The 22,755-nt window shown below is 39.4% G+C and overlaps 1 protein-coding gene across 4 annotated transcripts in view; it reads left to right on the forward strand.

Annotated features, from left to right (window-relative positions):
* COL15A1 (collagen type XV alpha 1 chain) overlaps positions 1 to 20,304 on the forward strand; it is a 114,256-nt gene extending 93,952 nt beyond the window's left edge. For 2 of the 4 annotated variants that reach the window (XM_053957625.1, XM_053957642.1), the window contains 14 exons: positions 316 to 384; positions 744 to 785; positions 3,136 to 3,181; positions 3,931 to 4,020; positions 6,904 to 6,953; positions 8,729 to 8,839; positions 10,197 to 10,335; positions 13,239 to 13,303; positions 14,342 to 14,470; positions 14,639 to 14,698; positions 15,872 to 15,931; positions 16,822 to 17,007; positions 17,982 to 18,097; positions 18,430 to 20,304. In XM_053957625.1, coding sequence (XP_053813600.1) covers positions 316 to 384; positions 744 to 785; positions 3,136 to 3,181; positions 3,931 to 4,020; positions 6,904 to 6,953; positions 8,729 to 8,839; positions 10,197 to 10,335; positions 13,239 to 13,303; positions 14,342 to 14,470; positions 14,639 to 14,698; positions 15,872 to 15,931; positions 16,822 to 17,007; positions 17,982 to 18,097; positions 18,430 to 18,646 — 1,380 coding nt within the window. In that variant the 3' untranslated portion in view covers positions 18,647 to 20,304. The remainder of the gene's footprint in view (positions 1 to 315; positions 385 to 743; positions 786 to 3,135; positions 3,182 to 3,930; positions 4,021 to 6,903; positions 6,954 to 8,728; positions 8,840 to 10,196; positions 10,336 to 13,238; positions 13,304 to 14,341; positions 14,471 to 14,638; positions 14,699 to 15,871; positions 15,932 to 16,821; positions 17,008 to 17,981; positions 18,098 to 18,429) is intronic. The other 2 variants (XM_053957634.1, XM_053957652.1) reach the window with 2 other exon arrangements.
* The last annotated feature ends 2,451 nt before the right edge of the window (positions 20,305 to 22,755 follow it).

Below are 22,755 nucleotides of genomic sequence, written 5' to 3' on the forward strand. Positions count from 1 at the left end.
CACAGCCTTATGCCAAGTTTTCAAATTAAACAGTTAAGAGCTGACATGCATTTTTTATAAAAGGCAGTCATGCCTCAGTCTACCAGGGTTCCACATGGTTGCTAATTAGCATGTACATATCTGACTGGCACTTGAAAATTTATGAATCTTAGCAGTTTTGAGAGATCTAGATCAGTGTAGAATACCTAATGTTCCTTGGATGAGAGATATACTTACATTAATTTAGTTTCAATATGCAGTACTTTAGGTGTTCCAGTTTGCAGATGGGGTTTATTTTTTGTCTAATATCTTCCTTCTTTCACTTTCTCTTTCCAGGGCCTTCCTGGCTTGCCTGGACCCCCAGGGCCCCCTGGACCTCCAGGACGTATACTTTATATCAAAGGAGTAAGTGCAGCTGGGGATCAGTGACTGGTTTGTAGCAGAAATGTGCTGCTCTAGAAGCAGTCTGCAAAAGGAAACATCAAAACTGGTTTCAGTCTACACAGCTCACTGTGGGTGACCTTGCTTGTGTGCAGAGAAGAAAGATCTCTTAACCAAAGCCACTGTCATGGAAGAGTTTTGCCCCCATGGCCTCACAGAGAGGGACATGATGACAGACCTGGCAGCCAGCTGGGCTTTCTTCTACAGAGGTGGTGGTTTTGTTTCCAGGCTTAGCCTCATCATGACTGCTAGGTTTATATGGTGTGTTACATGCTGTATCATACCTATGCTCATTAAAGTAATTTCCCTCCTGTTTTCAATAGACAGTTTTCCCAGTCCCTCCCAGGCCTCATTGCAAAATGCCAGTAAGTGACACATGCAGAATCTGCTCTTAGCAGGATGCATGGCTATGACAGAACATAACCAAAGCAGCTGTACACCTAAACACCATAACCTTGCAGCTTTTCTCACCCTGCCTTCTGCTTTGCACCAGGGATGTGTTTTACTTGTTCTTCGGGATAACAGATTTTCAAGTGTTTAGCCATTTATGAAAACTTAACCATGTATAAAATATATAACAGAACCAGAAACACTAGATTCTTTTGCTTAAAGTACTTTGATTGCTTGTTTTCTGAATACTTTTAATGCCTTTCAAAGCTTGTGTTTCCATAGTTTAGGAGTTGCTTTGGGAACCTGAATGTGTATACATACAGGTACATGTATTTTTTTGGATATATGTATAAATACAGTCCTCATGTTGTTATGTCTTTAGCTGTTTTTAATTTCCCTGTCCAAAATAAGATTTGTTATGTGTTTCATTGTGGCATGAAAGATGCATCAGAAAAGAAAGATCATGTTCTTTATTTGACCCTCAAATGCACTGTTCACATAGAATTGCAGCAGGTGAAGATCTGCCCCTCCTTTTCAAAGAATATGACAAAGCCTTCAAAGCACCTGCAGTTTCACACATAGTATGTGAAAAGAAAGGAGATGGATTTCATATTTTCAGAATATGAAAATATGAAAATGCAATTTTTGTTTAATTAATTACAGAAATTGCATCCTAGAATGAATGGTGAGCATAGTTCAGTTCTGGAAGTATTTTCCCTAGGGCAATATCCGACTGTGGGGTATGTACATAGAAAGGATTCTGTCTTTGGGAGCCACAGTCCACTCCTGAGTAGCGTAGGGTTATACTTTTCTGTTAAACAGTATAGCTCCAAGTAATACTGTGCCCTCTCCTCCAATTTGCATTACAGTTCTTTTTCACTGATTTTAGAGAAACAGCTCTTGATTTCCTCTATACTAAATGTACTGATACTCATCATCACCCTAACCTTACTGCTGAAAAAAGTTGTATCCCAACTTATGATCTTTTCTGGGAATTAATAATAAATAGACATACCAATTGCCATAAATAAATATGGTAATTTGCCATTTCTACATTTTTGGCCTACCACCTCCACACATCGTATTTTTACCCCTGAATTTCTCCCTTAAATCTTCTCACTCCCACTGTATAACATATGTCCATATGTCCATAATCACATATGTATTTGTCAGCCTCACTTCTGAAACCTGACTGGATGAGGCCCTGAACAACCTGCTGTAGTTGATCCTCCTTTGGGGTAGACAACCTCCAGAGATGCCTTCCAGCCTCAACTCTCCTCTGATTCTCTGTGGAATGATTAAAATAAAACAAGCCAATTTTCTCTGAATTTCAGATAATAATAGCCACTTTTCCAGAAGGTTACCATCAGTGAAAAATAGCACTAACTTTAACACGCACAAGTAATAAAAACATGTACTTGTAAACATCTCTTCATGCACCTGAGTGTGCTGGATAGATTTGTCCTATGTTTATGAGTAATCTCCTAAACCTATCCAAGTTTATAGATAAGAAGTCTGCTGTTCATGCCTACATAAATGAGTGCCGATAAAGAACTACAGACTGAACCCCACCAGTTTTTCTTCATGGGCACTGAACTTCTGAAGTTAATGGAGTCATCCATGTGAGTAAGACTTCTGCGGGCTAGTACTACAGGATTAGCCAGATGCAGCAACTTCCATTTTTTCATACACTTGCTTAGTTTCCTATAAAGAGTACTAGAAAGTACCAAGATTTCCAAGCACTTGCTACATTTCAGTTCCTACATTGTCCCTATTTTGAAGACAGGCACAGAGGTAGGTAGCATGCCCACTGTTACAGGTAGCTGGTGACAGAAGAGGATAGACTAGAATAGTTTCTGTCTCCATATTGTGGTTTCAATGCATCTGGTTAACATCAGACAGAGCACAAGTTAACATCAGACATAACATAGCCCTGGTCTGATGAAGAGAATTATAAACACAAGCTGTTATCTCAGAGTCAAAAATCAAATTCTGCTTCCAAACACAGTATTGTAAATTCAGAATTGTTCTTGGATAATAAGTTTTCTGATGCTTCACTGGAACAACTGAGAGTAGGATTTTCTGATGCCTCCAAAATGCATGATGTTACCCTTTTGCTGAAAGCATGCTGCATGTCAGAGAGCATAATCCTCATAAAAACTTGATCAGCTAATACTCAGACCCTGTCAAACTGGAGATAATTCCAGAGTCTTGTTATAATATTTACCAGCACGCAAACTTGCCAGGCTTTTCAGTCACACTAAGAAATGCATTTCCATTTATTAATATGTATGGATAATTTGTAATGGATTTCTTCATCTGAAGGTGAACCCTCCCTATCCTGGAAATCAAGAATTTCTTAATGACCATGGTGGGCAATTCTTTTCTTGTACATTGGTTTAAATAAGTTCTTTTTTTTTTTTTTTTTTGGGGGGTTTTCATACTTAAGAGCTTTTTGCTTTTTCTTGGCTATTGTATTAACTGGAGGAGGGAAGGGAAGGGAAGGGAAGGGAAGGGAAGGGAAGGGAAGGGAAGGGAAGGGAAGGGAAGGGAAGGAAGGGAAGGGAAGGGAAGGGAAGGGAAGGGAAGGGAAGGGAAGGGAAGGGAAGGGAAGGGAAGGGAAGGGAAGGAAGGGAAGGGAAGGGAAGGGAAGGGAAGGGAAGGGAAGGGAAGGGAAGGGAAGGGAAGGGAAGGGAAGGGAAGGGAAGGGAAGGGAAGGGAAGGGAAGGGAAGGGAAGGGAAGATATGGTATACAACACTCATTCGTAATCAAGAACTGTTTCTGATTCTCCTCCAGTGAAATTCACAAATGGAAAAATAGAACCAGACTTGTTCAGAGGATCTTGTTAGAGGATCTTAACCATCCAGCAGTGATGGTTAGGGAAAGGGGAGTAAAAGATTGACTTGTAAGAGAGAGATTGTCTTGCACAAGTTGGGGTTGATAAGAGAGGACAGTCAAGCAGCCATTCGATGATCATGAGTGAGAGAGACACAGAGGGACAGGAACCATGTGCCCCACATACATGGGAAAGTCTGCTCCCACTTTCAGTGGTTTGGTTTTCATTACTACAGTCTCTGCTGTTTTCAAGTTCTTATGAATTTTTGATGCTATTGTGGCAGGCGCTAAAGCAAACAGAGCTTCCTGGGAACTGCACAGTTCAGCACACTTAAAAGGAGAAAAGGGAGACAGAGGTGCTCCAGGACCACCAGGTATACTAAATCTGTCATTGACATCCTGTGGAGGAATATATGTCTAACTTGAAAAGCAATTCAGCAAGATACTTCAGTAGTTACCTCTGCAGCCTTACCTGCCTAGAGATTTATTCCAGTGTTCATTGATGAATTGATACACAGAACAGCAAAGCTCAGAATGTTATCCAAAATGTCTTCTGAAGAGACAGACTGCACATTTGTGAGCATTATGAATGTGTTAAGTACAAGAATAGATATTTAAATGTAAGTGGCTGGTCACAGATTTTTTGACATTTTAGAAGGACATCATGGGCACTTCCTGAGATACCATTTTGTTGTCAGTCTTTCTGAGCCAATTGTGCTAACATCTAGTGCTTCACATTTCAGGGTAATGCACCTGTGCATTCTGAGTTCAAGGCAGTCAGTTGTTGCTGACAGTCCCACTTCTAACAGGAGGTAGAAACAGATTATTTCCATTTCAACCAATTTTTTAATATTTTCTGATTTATTTCTGAAAATCGTGAAGCATCTGTGTGCAATAAAAGTACCAATTCACTAGCAGTAGGAGCATCATAAGAATTATTCCTCACCCAAAGATTTGCTTTCTGTGTCAAAAAGTTGATATACATTGCTAATTCTTACAAATCCAAAAAGAGTTACAGAAACAAGCATCTGTTTGAAAAGATTGTAAATACAAGCACTTCATTTTCTGTAAACTTTTTGAAATCTCATTTACTGAGATAAGGCTTTGATCAGTGAGAGAAATAATTTGAAATAGAAAATGCTGTATATTGAATTAGTGTTGCTATTCCATATTTATAGTAATTTTCCTTTAATGCATTGATAATAGCTATATTCTCCCCATATATGTTGATCTCACTAGATCAACATGGATATTTCTGTCTTTGTTCCAAAGACATAATTCTGCTGACTAAAGATGATATTTTGGTTATTTTGAAGACAACACCTGTTTATTGTGATAAAATTAATTTTCCTGTCTTGTCCTCATTAATTTTTATTCTGATTCAATATCTTAAAATACGCAGTTAGCAATTTCCAGTCATCAATAAACTTGTCAAAAGAAGAAGAAAGAAACTTTCCTAAACAAAAAATAAGATTTTCTCTTCAGTGCTGGCTTATCCACCACAAATATATCTGTTCATTTCCAGGTTCTGTACTGAATGCAAATTATTGTCTTAGAAGTACTTTCTTGCCTATATCTGATGATTTCAGGTGCTTCATAAGAAGATTATGAGAGGATTGTTCTTAAGATTTTGCTGTAAAACTGCAGCTAGTAAAGGATGGGGAAAATAACACCACAATTCTGGTTAAACTGAAAATTCAATTCACTTCTCTCCTAAAATAACAGAGATCTGTTCATTTGATATAACAGATCAATTGGCTCCAACGTTTTGTTCAACATGAAGTTGAAGCATGCTAACTAAGACCAATTCTGTTGCTGCTTTAAAAAATATTCCTATTTGTTTTTTCCTTAATGATGTAGTTGCTAAAATATTCTTTCATACAAAGCAGTTCTCTAATTCTTACAGGTGCCCACATAACCACTGACAGGGAAAATTTACAAGCCAGTAGTTGCATAATTAAAGTACAGGAAATTTTCAAAAAACCTTTTCTGAGGGGAAGGTGGCTGAAACTCCTTCCACTACATTTGTTGAGTTCCACAAACCAGAAAAGCTTTTTGAAATGTGGTATTTGTATTTGCATGCAGTGGATTTATTTTTGCTTCTCACAAAACGTTACCTCTCCAATCTTATAAACAGGTTCTATTAATTGATAACATGTAAAAATATGAAGCCACACAAAAATGCGAGAGCAAATTCAACAGACATGGGCTTCATTCAGACCTAGACTACTTGCTGGTCATCCTAGAAAGACCTGAGATAGTGCTCAGTGTAAAGATTAATACTAAGCAACATCTGAGAAGGACACCTGCCATTTCATTCCACCTGTCCATTCCCTTCCCCTCATAAGGATCAAGCAGATCGCTGCTGCAAGCTGTAATTGGTAAGGTTGGAATAAAATACAAACAGGTGCCATAATGAGAATACTTTTCTGCCCTACAATGTCTGCTTGATTTATTTATCTGAGGGGGCACACTGGGAAATGAGCCCTATGGCTGGCTGAGGGTTGGGCTCAAAGATCTCAAAAATTAATCAAAACACATTTGAAGGAAATGCATTGAACTGTTATGGGAAGCTGCAAAATACGTTTTTTTTTTTTCCAAATGGATACCAAGCACATAATATTTTAAGGCTTTTTGAGGCTTTTGTGCTGGCTTGACAGCTTTGGCTGACCAACACTGGCAGACAACACGAGTGGTATAACCATTTAATCTAATATTGGTTTTCATTGCATAAAAATGTCAAGGAAGAGTTATTGTACAATTGTTGCAGCACAGCAGCAACACTATCTCTTTCTCTTGTCAGCTCTGGTACTGTCTTTGCAGGAAAGATCACACATCTACTGATGGATCACCCCACTACCAGCAAAACATATGAAAAGCTTCTCTTTTACCTTGGCTTGCATCAAAGGGGTTAACATGGATACTTGTCTTTCACTCCTCTTTCCAGCTGCTATGTTTTCAGAAAACTGGGAATTTTTCGTATTTGAGCCTTCTTTCCTTCTAATTTTTCTGAAATCCCAATCAGATTCAGAAGTTTTTAAGGTGGAAGAGTGACAGACAAGGCGCAGACAAGATAGGCTGTATAAGTCTTGCTTCATTAGGAAACCAAACTTAAAATATGTTTGATGTAAAGGTTAATGCCATTACTGTAAATGGTTTTCCTTTAAACTCCTAAACCAGTAATACCAAAAGCAGTGCATTTAAAAGGAAAATTACAGATAATTATTGTACTTTATTGTATTTTCTTCATTTTTCAGGTCCACCTCTGCCTCCATCACATTTCAGCCATTTTATTAATAGCATAAAGGTAATTATATTCCATTTGTATTTGAGTTCTGTTAAGCTTTTTTTAAAGTGTACTTTACTATAAATTAAGCACAAACCAATGCAACATGGTGAAATATACAAATATAAGGGCATCAGCATTTGAAAATTATATTCATTTCTTAAACTCCAGCTACAGAGGCAAGTTTATAACAACTATAGAGATAGCAGTTGTCAGAGGTCTATAAGGATTACTTTTGAAAGAAACTTTATTACTGAGGCTTTTTACCTTCCCAGTGGTATTAAAGTGAGTCATAATTCACTGTTACCTAACATATCTGCCTTAAATGAATGCTTTTGTTTCCATGCCAGCTCAGGTAAAAGACAACCATTACCTAAAGGACTTCTAGAACACTGGTGAGGGGAAAGGGGGGTGGAAATCACTTTCATGTCATGTTATTTCTCTTTTAAGCACACTGAATAGAATTAAATTATGGAATCTACTTTTCCTGGAAGCTCTTACAGCAAAGTATACCCATACCTTGATTTGTTTAGTTGCTCTCTGTTCCATTATTCTCTTGACTGCTTCAAGTGACAAAAATTAATAAAAATATTATATTATTTTAAATGTTTTTAGGTGAATAGGACTCTATCAGTAGAAGAACTGAAAAAATGTGAATCAAATTATCATTTAATGATGCTACCAAAAGTGTTGTGCTGACAGTCTCTTGGAAGGACTCTTAATGCTGCCTGGATTTAGGATTTTATTTCTGCTTGGCTGAGTACACCAAAGTTATTCCTATGGCATAAAGTGTCCCATGCATGTGGCAAAGCCAATAGGGTTTCTGACCTTACAGTGTAATATCTGTAGCTTTACAGATTTAGCTGCCAATAACTTATTTTTCATCTAGTCCTTCCACTCCCCAAAATGACCTGGAATAAAGAAACTTTTTGAGTCATGTTTACTGGGAATCTACAAAGACTAAAAGTCAGAGGAGGAGCTATACATAGCCATGTCCTCTGGCTGTCTGCAGATACCTGCCATTCTTGCTTTGCCATTTGCCTCTTCTGTCCACAGGTTTATTTCTCAGAAACATGAAAAAAGTCAACAAAAAAAAAAAAAAAAAAAAAAAAAAAAAAAAAAAAAAAAGAAGCAGACAAACAGAAAAAAATACTATGAGGAGGAATGTATAAATGCTGTGGCTCATCTTGCACAGAGACATAATAATGTACTTATTAAATGGTACTTCTTACCTATTGCTCTGTTTCCCAAACTAACTGATGATCAGCCATGCAGAACAGAAGACATACTGTTTCAAGTGTTTGCAATTTTGTGTAGGGTCTCTTCTGTTATCCCTGTACACACTCCCACCCTGCTCTGCTCACTTTGTCACATACTTTCAAATAGCTGTCCATTCGATGTCAGCCTTGCTTTGGTTTTTCCTTGCTGATGGAGGAAAGCACAAAGCCAGGCTTTTATGCTTCCTCCAACTCTCTCTTCACCTCCAGTTACAGCAGTGAACAAGGTTTTGCTGGGCAGAATAGCAGGAAACAGCAACAGAGGCATTTTCTCTGCCTCTACCAAACCCCACCTCCCCTAGCCCTTGCCCTGAGTGAGCCTTGCAGCCTCTATAGAGAAAGCATTCCTTTTCATCCCATATCATAGAAGAAGAAAGTGATGTTTAAAACATTTCAAGCAGGTGCTTTCCTTTACATTTTCCTTTATAAACTCAGAGATTTCATGTAAATTTAGAAGTTCAGTGCATTGTGTTCTAGTCTCACTTCCGCTCAACATTTTAAAATACATTTTATTCAAAGGGTGAAAAAGGAGATAATGGAGTCACTGGTGTAAAAGGAAAAAAAGGAGAACCAAATGGAGGTTTTTTTCTGACGGGACCTCCTGGACCACCTGGAAGACCAGGATTAATTGTAAGTCATGCAGGTTGTAGAATGGGAATATTTACGACTACCAATTTAGAATTAATTTAGAAGGCACTAAAAAGAGACAAATATCAGGATTGCTAGGAACTGTACAAAAACTTACATGCTAAGCAGTAAGTGGATAATAGTAAGTGCATGAATTATAAACACAGACACTTCACTGTTGTGCATAGAATTACTTTGCTATGAAATACTGACATAATGTTGTGCTCAGCTGTCTCATATAGCTACACCAGTATCCAGATCATATATTAACAGCGTTACAAATCAAAGCAGCATGTATAATTTGTGACGGTACTACTTATACTCCCATAAATACCAAAATAGGCCATATAAAGTTAGTCAGAGGCTGACTTGAAAATTACTGGCCATCTAAATAATTAATCCTGTTTTCCTAGTGATCAAAAAAAATATGACTGAAAAGACCAGTGTGTAGCCATCTGGACCATTTCTATAAAATTCAGCCACTGTCTACTGTCCACCTTTTAATTTTATCTTCTGGCAATTGCCACCGCAGCTGCTTTGGAATAAAATGCACCAATTCTTTGGAAACGAGTTTATCCCTGGGATTTGGCAACAAATACATTAATTGCCTTCCTCTATTGCCATATCTGTGTCAAGAACCATGAATGAGTGGGCCACAGCTGAGGATGAAGTGTTAGGTTAGCAAGACCATCTTTAAAAATCCCGCTGGTTCTATTCCACATTGCTGAGAATATCTCCCTGTTTAGAAACCATTCTACTGGCACAGCTGAGCTGTCCTTGTCCTTGCTCCAATGTGTTCCATGTCTGCAGGTTGGTGTGATCACAGGGAGCAGAAGTCCTCCTCAGTCAGACTGAGGACTCGCTGCTAAACTGGAAATGAAGGGAATTAAGTGTTTTTATTCTGAAAGTCTGGAAGCTGGAGAGGTTAAGGACTAACATTTGACCACAGGAGGGAGAAGACAGCACTCATCATGAGGTGTACACCTTGCATAGACACACTTTACATTAAAGTTTTCCACAAACTCTCTGAGCCCATTAAAGCAAGCAGTCTCAGCATGATCAGAGTAGAGATCCAGGACTTTGAGAGCACTGTTGAGAGTATTGCAGGCATCAGCTGCTCAGGGATATGTATGAGAATTTTCAGAAAGCTTTCTGAAATTTAAATCCTTGACTTTATTTCGATATGTGGTTAAAATTTTCATTTTCCATTATACCCATGCCTCCTTGGAGAAAATTACATACAGACTCATGTCTAAATGGCTGTGTAGTGGCAGGCACCTGGTAAATGTTGCCACCAGAGATGATGGCCCTGTAGCAGTGAAATCAATACATTCAAGGAAATACTTTTCATCACTGACAGGGACCAAAAGGGGACTCAATTGTTGGACCCAGAGGACCTCCAGGATTACCTGGCCTACCTGGCTTACCAGGTTATGGAAAAATTGGACCTCCTGGCCCACCTGGACCACCTGGACCACCAGGGCCCCCTGCAATATATGGTGAGCTTTTCAGTGCATATGCAAGTGTACAGCTGCATGCCCACAACCCACACATGAGCAGTTCTTTCACACCTGGCAGGTTTTCCCACCTGCCCACCCTCTCTGCATACAGGAATCAGGTTGTTCCCTGCTCTCCTCCTACCCTCCACCAATTTCTCCTAGGGAGGGAGTTGGAACTGAGAGCACAAAAGGGACAATTTCTCTGCAGACAGTTTTCACTGACTAGTGCCATGGAAGTGCTGTTGCATGAAGGATCTTGCTGTGGCTGTGGCTGGGAGGAAATCTGCATAGTAGAGATAGGTTACCTTGACAGCTTTGCAAAATCCATCAAATTGACCCGCGGGCTAAATTTGGGACAAAACACTCTTCTTGTGGGGAATGGAATTAAATCCACCTGGTGGCCAACACAAGAGGTTTTTCCCAGGACTCAGTATTGAGTCCAGACTTATCAAATATCAATTATCTGGGCTAGGGGATCAAATGTACACTTCAATGAGTTTGCCCCCAAACTGTGTGGGAAGATTGATCTGCTGAAATGTTCTACAGATGGGTCTGGACAGTCTGAACCAACGGGCCGAGGTCAACTGTGTGAGGGTCAGTAAGGCCAAGTGCCAGGTCCTGCATTTGCATTTGTGTCACAACAACCCCATGCAGAGTGGCTGGAAAGCTGCCCAGCAGAAAAGAACCTGAGGGTGCTCGTTGGCAGTTGTTGAACATGAGCCAGCAATGTCCATGTGGCCAAGAAGACCAGTGGCATCCTGGCCTGTATGAGCAATAATGTGGTCAGCAGGACCAGGGCAGTGATTGTCCCACTGTACTCAGCACTGGTGAGGCCACACCTCAAATCCTGTGCTTAGTTTTCAACCCCTCACAAGAAGAATGCAGCACATTGAGGTGCTGGAGCATGTCCAGAGAAGGGAGTCAAGCTGGTGAAGGGTCTGGAGCACAAGTCCTGTGAGAAGCAGCTGAGGGAGCTGGGGGTGTTTAGGCTGGAGCAAAGGAGGCTCAGGGGTGACCTTATCACTTTCCACAAATGCCTGAAAGGTGGGTGTAGCCAGGAAGGGCAGTATCTTCTCCCAGATTACAAGCAACAGGACAAAAGGAAATGGCCCCAAGTTGTACCAGGGGAGGTTTGAATTGGGTATTAGGAAATTTTTTTTCACCTAAAGGATTGCCACTGCAACAGGCTGCCCAGGGAAGTGGTTGAGTCACCATCTCTGGAAGTGTAACTATGGCACTTAGGGACATGTGTTAGTAGCAGACTTTGCAGTTCTGGGTGTTGCCGGTGGAGGTGATGATCTTAAGGGTTTTTTCCAGCCCAAGTGCTTCTCTGATTTTCTGGTGAAAAGGCAGTACCCACAGTAGAGCGATTCTAGAGGTCTAGAATCAGAGTTCTGGAGAACTGCTTCTGAAAACTAGTTTCTATGCAAATGTTGAATAGAAATGAAACTTCGGGTTGCTTAAGAAATGGCAGGTTCAAGAAATGGTCAGCCTCATTCACACAGCAGGTGAGACTTCTGTTCTGTCATCCAGTCAATATTTTAATTTAGTGTCTATCAGAAGTATTCATCCTCTGAATAATATTTGAGAAAGAAAAAATCCTTTATATGTTCAACATTGGAACATAGGCTTTATATGAATCAGCCCCTGACCATCACGATACAGACAGATCCACAGCATCCATGAAGCACATAAAGGTCTTCAGGCCTTTACCTGCGTAATTTAGATTAAATACTTCTGGATATTAGCTAAGAGACCCAGTCAGACAAAACAAATCATTATTAGTATTCCATCCCTATATTTTCATTTATGCTCCCTGCCATTAGTCTTCATCATCCTCCTACACATTTTCCTCTTTGCTTTGTAAAAGGGTTCCTTAGGCAGCACACATTTGACTAAATGTTCGGAACAGATGTTTATTTATTCCCTATATTCAAGGTTCAGTTATCTCTTTTAAAGCTATTACTATCTGTAATTATACTCCATACTGCAGTATGGAGTTCACATGTAGCAGTATGGGGAAAGAGGAATAGCTTATCTGTAGGTAAATAGCTATAAACACTTCTGAGAGCTGACCTCCTTCCTCTGCCATTGGCGTAAAGGACCTACTCTGGAGTATTCTTGCAAATGCCTCAGTGCATAGATTCTTCTTGCAAAAGGTGATCTCGAGGTTCTTCTGGGTTTCACAAAACCAACCAAGCAAGGTCCTTGCGTAGAAGCTCCTTACAAACAGCTTTGAAGTTCCATCATCATAACATGCAGTTGCACAAAATGCATGCTTTTAATCTTCCATATCTTCGAATCTTTCCTGCCTTAAAAGAAAAAAGTTTTTACTCCAGAAAACAGCTTAAGATGAAGAAATTAACTTTTGGAATAGAGACAGATACTAGGTACCAGGCGGTGTGGACTGCAGTCTTAGTAGTCCAAGTTCATACCCCTGAAGAATTCTTTTTTGCTTTGTAACACAAGCTCAGCACATGAATATTCCATCTAAGGAAAAGTAAATTTTTGTTTTCCTTTAGAGCAAAAGGTGTTATGACTTCCTCAAAGCTTATATGGGCAGGAGCAAAAAGTTCTTCCTCTTCCATGTGCACTAGCTAACAGAACACAATTCTGGTCAATTTAAGTGGGTTGTGTTCTTCATTTGCAGTTTCTACAACAGATTGCAGTCTGTTGGCCTTAACCTCCCAAAAAACAGAGAAAAGACTGTTACATCATTGCTTCTAAAAATATCCTTAGAATGTATTTTCTGTAGTTGACTTGAGCTATTAAGGACACGACTATGGCTATTTAAAAGTTCCACCGCTCCTGGACGCCATCACTAAGTCCTTTCTTTGTGTCACTCACATTCTCTCTCAAAAAAGATGACCTTCAGCATATATTGTATGCTTATTTTATTTTAGCAGCTGCAATGCCTGGGCCACCAGATCCTCCTGGAGAGCCAGGGTCACCTGCCACCAGGAATCTGGTAAGAGAGCAAAATAAGGAAGTTTGCTATAGAAAATTTTCTTCAAAACTTTTGGTGGCCACTGGTAGCACTGAAAGAGGAGTGAAAGTTCCATCCTGTGTTTTTATTTAGTAGAATGTTTTATAAACAAAATAATTCTAAGATGCAAACTGATTTAAGATGCAAAAATTTCCCTAGCAATTCTAAAAAATCATTATGCCAGAGAATACATGTAAATTTGTTTCTTTTTCTTATATTATGAAATTAAGCAAAATTGGATCTAAGATATCCATGAAGGAAAAGAAAAAGCTAAGGCAGAAGTCTCAGTAGTTTCTAAATTAATAACTCATAGTTTCTGTAAAAAGAACAAAATTCCCAAATAAACAAACAAACAATACTACCAAAAAAGCCTGAGAAAACCAGCCCCAAAAGCCCTACTCAAGCTAGCAGAGGGCATTCATTGCAATTCTCAGGGGAGAAAAAAATGTTCAAGGACTGGTGCCCCAAGACAGAAGACTGTAATTGCAGGCTGGGAGCTACTGTCTCAGACAGAAGGTCTGAGCTTACTTAGGTCAAAACTAAGATTAAAAAAATATATACAAATCTGTAGTAGGGTCTGCATTATTTATAAATATGCCTTCTGACAATGAAGAAATGAGAAAAAAAAAAAAGTGAAAGAAATTGCACTTTCCTGAAATTTGTCCCAGTTTTAAACTACTGCAGTTCTCTTCTGAACTCTGCCATTTTGACCCAGGATGCTAAATTGTAGGAGTGCAACAATCTTCACTCTGTACAAAATTTGTACAAAGTTGCTGTCGTTCTACTACAATCCACAGAATGATAATGCTGGTAGCCAAAGTAGCAAGATATTCATATTACTTTATGGATTAAATTACATAAAACTGACTTTATGAGCATTTCCTGCAGAAGAAACCTTGTGACACAATTGTGTCCAAATTGTGTCAAACCTTGACACAATTATGTGTCCAAATGAGACTATTTAACTTACAGAGTGTTTTGTGTGTCTGATGAAATATGTTTCATTTTCCTATTTGACAGGTTACGACATTCCAAAACATTGAGGGTATGTTGGAAAAAGTTCATTATGTAGCAGAAGGTACACTAATCTATCTGAGGGAAACCAGTGAGGTTTTTATCCGTGTTCAGAAAGGATGGAGAAAATTGCAGGTACTATTGCACTACACCCTAATCTTTTCCAACTCCCTTCCTCACAATGAAGGTGAGGGAGATATTTTTACAGAGGGAGAGAAGTGTGGGTGCAAAGACTCCTTTTTTTTTAATTCAGAAGCTCCTGGTGATATGTTTTTGTTCTACTCTCCTTTTTGGTTCTTTCAGCTTGGTGAGCTAATTCCTATCCCTGCTGGCAGCCTTCCTTCTCCCGCCATATCAAGCCATGTAAGTACAAAATACTGGACCATGAAAAACTGAGTCTAGATGTATGATACACTTGGCAGAAGTTGTATGCAGATCTCTGCACAATGTGATTTTCCACCAAGATTTGTCAGTTCAAAATAAGCATCCTACCACTACATATGCTTGCAGATTGATTTGCTTGGATAGTCATCTCTTTCCAGTATCTTCTGATTCCAAACACTAAAGAGACAAAGCAACATTTACAAAAAGCAGAATAAAGTAAGCTGCTCACAAAAAAAAAATTCCCCCCCCAAAAAAAAATCAACAAAAAAATACTAAACAAAACCAAAGAGACCAAAAAACGAACAAAAGAAAAACCAAACAAAAACCCACAAACCGACAGAATTCTGTTTCATAAGCCTGGAATCACTCATATCAAACCATGATCCCCTTCAAGGAAGGTCAAAAAAGGGTTTCTGAAAAGTAGATTTTCTTTGAAAGGTTATAGTCCTGTATTCAGTGTACCATAATCATCACCTGAATGTAGCTTACCCTGCAGTGTGCAGAGGGTGTTCTTTAAAGCCTCAATTGTTAGTTTGGGCCTGACCCCATTCCGCAAGTTATTGTACCAATTTGCATGTGAACATGCTGTCTGTCCCAAAAAACTGTGAGAGGATGAAAACCAAGAAATGACAGAGGGAGTCAAGAAGGGTGTTTTGATGACAGGTTAATTGATCTGCTGAGAAAATGAAAGGGCAAGAGAGTGTTAGGAAGCAGCAGTAGGAAAGAAGATGGTCAGAAACAAATAAAAAGGGTTAAAGTAGGTCAGGGAGAAGTTCACCCAGCACACTGGAAAAATGTCTAGACCTCAAGTTATAAGAAATTTTCTGCAGCCTCCTGTTGACACCACCTGAGTTTCCCATCTGCTCCAGCTGGTAGCTTGTTACTCATACTTGCCATAACTAGAGAAGAAAACTGCTGTTCCTGAAACAATTAACAGGGTTGAGAAGTATTTCCACCCATTACATTTTCTGTTTTCACATCCTCCTTACCCTTTCTGTTTTGATTTTACTCAACTGCTTTTCTGCTCCTACCAAGAGCAGGCTGCTTTCATGCAGGACTCCATGTGTGATTAAATTTTTTATTTAAAAAAATACTGAGTGTGTAGAATTCTGATATTTAACATAATTTTTTTTGCTTGTGTTCAAATAACAGGGATTTCAGTCTATTCCAGCACTGAGACCAATATCAAATATGAACAATGGAAAACCAGCAGTAAGTATGAGATCTGTATTTCAGCTGCAGAGCCATGCTTTGTAATGTGACAGATTGAATCTTTAGGGACAGTTGTGATATTTGCTCTTCAAACTCAGAGATTTTACTTCAGAAATTTACAAATACACTTCTTCAACTTATTCAGACATCTCAAACTCAATTTGAAATTGTTCCCTCCAGATCTATTTTCATCATCCCAGCCCCTTTCCCATCTCAAACGAAAAAGAAATTCCTGACTGAGTTAGGAATACCTCTTCACTTAATGATTGTACCTGCAATACAGAGTAATTTCTAAACTAACAATAGTGCTACAAATTATTAAAATATTTGTTAAAATATTTTCAGTCTTGGTAGTGCTGCTTGGCTAAGATGGACACTTTAGAACTTAAGCCTCTATTTAAAAGACTTTAAAATATTTAGACAAAAACAAGGTAACTGACATACCTAAAAAATGAAATAAAAAAAAAAAAGAAGAATGTGGATTAGTTCTTGCATCTGTGCTGCTTGACTTAAGTATGCGACTTCTTCTATTTTTAAATGGTACCTAGTCACTTCTTGCTACTTTTTTCCATGTTTGCAGGATTTGTGATTTTGTTCATGTGAAAAGTCCAAGATTTCCAATTGAAAATATTAGCTGCTTTTAAAAGATTTTTATTTTTAGGAGTACATAATCTTCATGGTTCCCTTAAGATTGAAAGATAAATTGATATTTCTGCTAAGGGTCTCATGGCTCTGAGAAATGTAATGTTATGGCAACAAATAACTTTCATACCTGTTATGAAGGGTATGTGTTCTGTGCTGACAGGAGCACTGTTTCATTTCCAAGATGTATCTTCCCTGTGTCATAAACTTTTTTTAAATGGTGCCCTTTCTTCTTTTTTTTCTTCCAGTTGCATCTCGTGGCTTTGAACTTCCCATTGTCTGGTGACATGCGAGCAGATTTTCAGTGTTTTCGGCAGGCCCAGCTTGCTGGTTTGACATCCACCTACAGAGCCTTCCTCTCATCACACTTGCAAGATCTGGCCACAGTTGTCAGAAAAACTGACCGACACCATTTGCCAGTAGTCAATCTTCAGGTAAAAATGGGTACTTAGTGCTTGTTTTTTTAGGATAGGCTGTAGGTTCCCCAAAAATCTTGGAAAATAGCAAAAGCACTAAGTTTCAGCCCAAACTGCATTTTATAAAGAAGCAGTTTTGCTTCATATTTCACAGCCAGATTCAAGAAACAAAGAAGTAGTGATGAAGTTATTATGTTCTGCCTTTTAGTGTGATCATAGGATAAAATGCCCATTTTTCTCATTTAGAAGAAAAATGCAAATGCTGTGCTTAGGAATGATGTTGGATATACCGCAATGGAACAGAGAGGAGAGTCTAGAGCATGAGTCATTTTGTGGTCTCACATAAACAGACACATTCTAAAACTGAGGAAAACAAACCATGTCTTTGTAGCATTGGCTGCCTCCTAGGACAGGCGGACAAAGAAACCTACAGGAATAATACATGATGCTGGAAACGTGTTGAATGGATGCTGCTCTAAAGTGCATGCAAACACAGAGCCTTGAGAGAAATTTGTGAAGACAATATTGTTTCAACTTTGACTGGAAAAATTCAAAAGCAGTTTGAGAGGAAACCAAATGCAAAGGTTTTACCCTGAATGTTTGCAACACTTTTCACAAAACTGTGACCTTAACAGAAGTTCCAGTACAATTTATGTCTATATTTTCTCTACAGCTACAGTAATTACAAACAATTTTTCAAACAATGCCTTAGGAGGAAAAGGACAGGTGATGATCAAGCTGAATTTTTGGAGTGACAACAGAACAGAAAGACAACTTGGAAGCAAAAGCATGGACCAGACAGCTATTTGCATAGAGTTGACAGACAAGTTTGTTCAGGAACATTGTGTGCAGAAACTGGTGTGAAAGATGAAAACACAAGTGTCCTTAAATGCAGATAAAATTTTCAATTTACAGATAAATCTATGAAGGTAGACATAGGATTTGGTGTAGATTAGGGATTTGTTTGTAAAAGGGGCTTTGAAATTTTACAGGGAGAAACCCTTTTCAGTAACTGGGAATCTATATTTGATGGAAATGGTGGACAATTCAACATTCATGTTCCAATATACTCCTTTGACGGCAGGAATGTCATGACTGATTCATCTTGGTGAGTTGACATTACCATTTATATGTTACATTTAAGGGTTTTTTTCTACTTTTACCAGATAGTAAAAGAAATAGTAGCAGTATCTTGGGCTACTAGACATGTGATAAAAATTTCTCACTTTCTTTATGCCATTTTTCTTTCCCTTTTCTGCTAGTCTAGAAACGGCATATCAGATTGTGTTCTCTTTTCTGTCTCTCCTTTCTGTCTTCATCTTTACCTAACCACTCTTTGCTTCAAGCACAAGGAATGCAGATCGCCACACATACAGATGTGCAGTTGAATAAAGCAAAAGAGATTTTTCCAGTAAATAACTTCTTCACATTACCTTTCAGGCCTCAAAAAATAATATGGCATGGTTCAACTGCTAATGGGATCCGACTGGTTAGCAACTACTGTGAAGCCTGGCACACAGCTAATATGGGAGCTATGGGACAAGCATCACTTCTGAACACAGGGAAACTTCTTGACCAGAAAGTATATAGCTGTAATAATCAGTTTATTGTTCTCTGTATTGAAAACAGTTTTGTATCTGATCTCCAAGGAAAATAATTCACCTGCTGCACATAGAAATATTCCATTTGATGACAGAAAAAGCTGACATTGAAATTTCATTTGCAATGATGTAAATATTTTAATTTTTGTAATTGCACATTTCAGGAAAAAATAGACAAAGAAAACATATCTCAACAAAACCACATTCCAGTTAGGTGGAACATCCAGTGCACATGACTGGCTTAAAGCCCATACTTCCCCTTGAACCCCATGCGCTTTGAATCTTGCTAGCAGTTAACTCATGTTCTGCCTGAGCTGGAGGTCACCTAAGGGCACAAGCCAAGTTTGGTGAGGAAGATCCAGTAGCCTGCCTCGTAAGCAGTGTGGCTCAGCAAGGCTGTTGCTTCACAGCTGAGAAGCTGCATGCTCCATGCTCTCCTTTTCACTTGCATAGATTTTGGATACCCAAGGCACCATTCATATATACTCATATATACAGTGAATACTGGGAGGCTGTTTTGCCTTGCAGAGCTCACATTTGCAAAACAAAGCTTTAAGAACAAATGTACTCACCTCCTCTGAGTTTTGGTGGAAGCCAAGTACCTGACTCCTGTAAGCTTGTATGGATCTCAGCCTGGTGTTTACCTACAGAAATATTGCAGCTCCCACATCTTATTTCAGCTTTTCTCTTTGCAGATTCTAGGCATAAGACTTTATTCAGGAGGAGTAAATTTCACATTGACAAAATCTGGTCTTTATTTTGGTGCTACTGTTACCAGGAAAAGTGAAAGCAATGTTAATAGAAAACATCCTGTTTAACTGGTAGAACTGAACAAAGCAAATGCAGACAAATGAACCAACCATCTGACCATTGTTTATTTCATTACATATTAGAGGAAGTAATTTGCTTTTGTGTCAGACTGATGAATGAAATATGTCTCTCATGGTTTCTTTAAAATAGGTTCTACACATTGTTATCCCACTATGTTATATGTAAAGTGATTTTCCTTTTTGTGAATTTACCCTTCTGGCATTCATATAATTAAAGAATTGTTAATATAAAATAACTGAAACAATTATAGGAATGATCAGGAAATGGTCACTAACAGTATCACCATAATATCGGAAGTCTTTTGCTGATATAGTTGTCTACTGCATACTTTAAACAACATATTTACTTATGTTTTATCAGGCAGTGACTATGGAGGTCAAACTCCACATTATAATTTTTTTAAGATTTTAACAAGAATCTGTGTTGGAAATACATGTTCATTTGCTGATAAATAGAGTACTAAATAACTAGACAGCTTTTGTCAACAGACAAAAGCAAATTGCACTTACAATACTAAAATGATATAATTATACAACTAAATATTTTGAAATGCAGCTTTATTTTTCCAATTGATTATAAAAACTTATTTCCCAGGGTCAGCTGAATGATATCTTCATTTTTTTCTGTAAAGGCAAAAAATGTAAATTACTCCATTATTACAACATGGTAATAAGGCAAAAGCCATTTGTATTACATTTAAAATGTATGCATAACAATTCACTATACTCATTTATAGTCACCTTTCCTAAATACTGAGCCATTCTTGTGCCAAATTCCTCCAGTTCACAGAGTTGGAAGAGTTGTTTATGTACAGCAGGGCTTTGCTCTGAGTCACAGAAAGATCGGGGTGGGGGGGGAAATAAAGTGCTTTTGCCTGCTTCAAGGAGGAGCCATCTACTTTTAATCCTTTACAAGATTTACAGGATCTCTGCTTGCAGCTACTCATCCACATCAGTCCCTGCTCTTCCTCTCCTGAGCTCGAGCAGCACTCAAGAAGCGGGCTGTCCCTTTGCCTGGAATTGCAGTTACAAGAGGTAGCAGTGGCATGGGATCACACAGAAGAGCTCTGTGAAGGGGGACAAGAGAAAACTAATAAAAACATACTGGTTTTAGAAGATACTGAGCTAGAGTTTATGTTGGGTCCAGCAAAATGCATCCAGAGATCTTCATGCCAGTCCTTCCACAGAGCTAACCCATCTCTGTATCCTGAACAGAGCTTAGCAGGGAACTGAAATGGTTAAATACCATCAATAATTTGCTAAAAAACTCTCCCATGTTTGCTTCCCACTTCTAAGATTAATCTGCAGGCTACAGCAATTTATTGCACACCATTTAACTGAATACAGAGCATGAACTGTACACCACCTGGGCTGCTGTGGTGCTGAGTTCACAGGCTTGTTCACATGACAAGCGAGATACCTTTACCAGAGAGTGGCATGAGAGGCCTGTTAGAAAGATGATGCTTCCCTTGGGGAAAACTACAACAACCCATACTTTTTTTTCAAAACCAGTGATGTTCTTTAGATTCCCTAGTATAGTTGAAAAGAAAAAATAATATTCATTAAGGATATGACAGAGAAAAAAATTAGCCCAGTACTTAAGAATAAATTCGCTTTCTCTATCAAGGGAGAGTACTTTTTTCAGCACAGTTCTGATACAAAGGTCAGCTGCACTTGAGGAAGAATGTCTGCTAATTCAGGTAAGAAACTGTGTAAGAAACAAAGAATTCAAAGTAATCACCAAGAGAGCACTAGAGCAAGATTGAAAACAGTAACTGCACAAAAAATCAATGTAGCAGTCCGAATTGCACTGAATTGTGAATAGCCCAATATCCTGATCTAGCCCAATGGTTTTGTTAGGAGTAAGTAATCCGCAGGTCAATTGCGGCGTGGGTTTTCACTCTCCCCGGCTGCACGCAGCTCTTGGGAGCCCGGCTGTGGCGTAGCTTCCACGTGCTGCCGGGGTTTGCTGCCATGGGTTTCCGGACACGGCTCCGTGTCTCGGGCGCGTGGGCTGGCCAGCCTCTGTTACCGTGCGCTAGGGATCCGGTAAAGAGGTAAGGAATTTGTCCATTTACTCCGTGCTTGGCAGGAACGGTTTATTGATCACGTGGCGCGGTTGGATGGAAAGACGCGACTGCTCCCGGCACTCTCATGGGAGAAAATGGCGCCTGGGTGCCGGTGGGATAGGGTTTTATGGAGGGGTGGGGCGAGAGGATCCAGGGCCTGCCATCCAATAGAGGCGGCTGCCGTGGCGGTGACGCCAGCAACAGCGACCAACTAGAGAACCCTACAGGGGCGGGCACCGAGCCTCGGGCTGAGTGGGATTGTGTGGCTTGGGGTGGCCAGCACGGGGTTTCCCGGGGCCAGACGGGGGGCTGGTTACAGGAGCGGCAGAGGGGGAAGATCTGGTTGCAGGCAGCCTGGGACCAGAAACCACGGTGGGGAACAACACGGGGGAAGCGCAGGGGTACACAGGACTCGGCTAACTAACACAAATAAGAACCCCTAAAACCCAGTCCCAGGATGCAACACAGGTCTTTTGCCCTTCTCAGTTCAGGGATCTTTTCTCTGTGCAATCACAAACCATGTCATGTTTCCACCTATCAGTAGCATGCTGCTCTGCCCAGAAGAACTGCAGCGAGAGGAGCAGTTTCTCCTCCCATTGCTGTTATAATCTAGCCAAACCTGTGAGTTTCTGCAGTGCAGCATATACATCTTAAGGGACTGACAATTAACAAAACTTGTTTTGGTGTAACCAAAGACTGCCAGCCTTGCTTCTGAGCTGTGCAGTGTAAGAAGACAGAACAACCTGCAGTACGTTCTGCCTGGAAGATTCCATAGTTCCTCTTCTTTGACATTGAGATTTAGGTATTACTTCTGCATTAATACTTGCAAGTCTTGTTTTCACTCCAGTACTGTCTTGGAGAAGAGAACCTGTCTTCTAGACTTTTAAAAGATTAGGTGCTGGAATTGGAATTTAATTTTGGTATACTGGGTCTAATGCCATGTATGCATCTTTTAAAAAATCTGATTAAGGTTTGGCTTTTATTTGTTGGTCTGATACATAATTTGAGCCTGCACTCTAACAGTGCTCTCTTTCCTTAATGCTTCAACAGTAGCTGCCCAGAGATAGACATACTTTTAGAATAACACCTACTTAACTACTTTGATGCTTTAACCTGTCAGAGGGCTGCTATTTGCTGCACCTTTAAAAGGCCTATTCTGCACCTTCGTGCAATTTCCACTGTTACCAGTTAATCTCAAATTTTTCCTACCATATTCCCTTCCACTGTATCCATATTAAAAAACACAAAAACAAAACACCATAACTC

This window comes from Vidua chalybeata, chromosome 1 (genome assembly GCF_026979565.1).
Source record: "Vidua chalybeata isolate OUT-0048 chromosome 1, bVidCha1 merged haplotype, whole genome shotgun sequence".
NCBI lineage: Eukaryota > Metazoa > Chordata > Aves > Passeriformes > Viduidae > Vidua > Vidua chalybeata.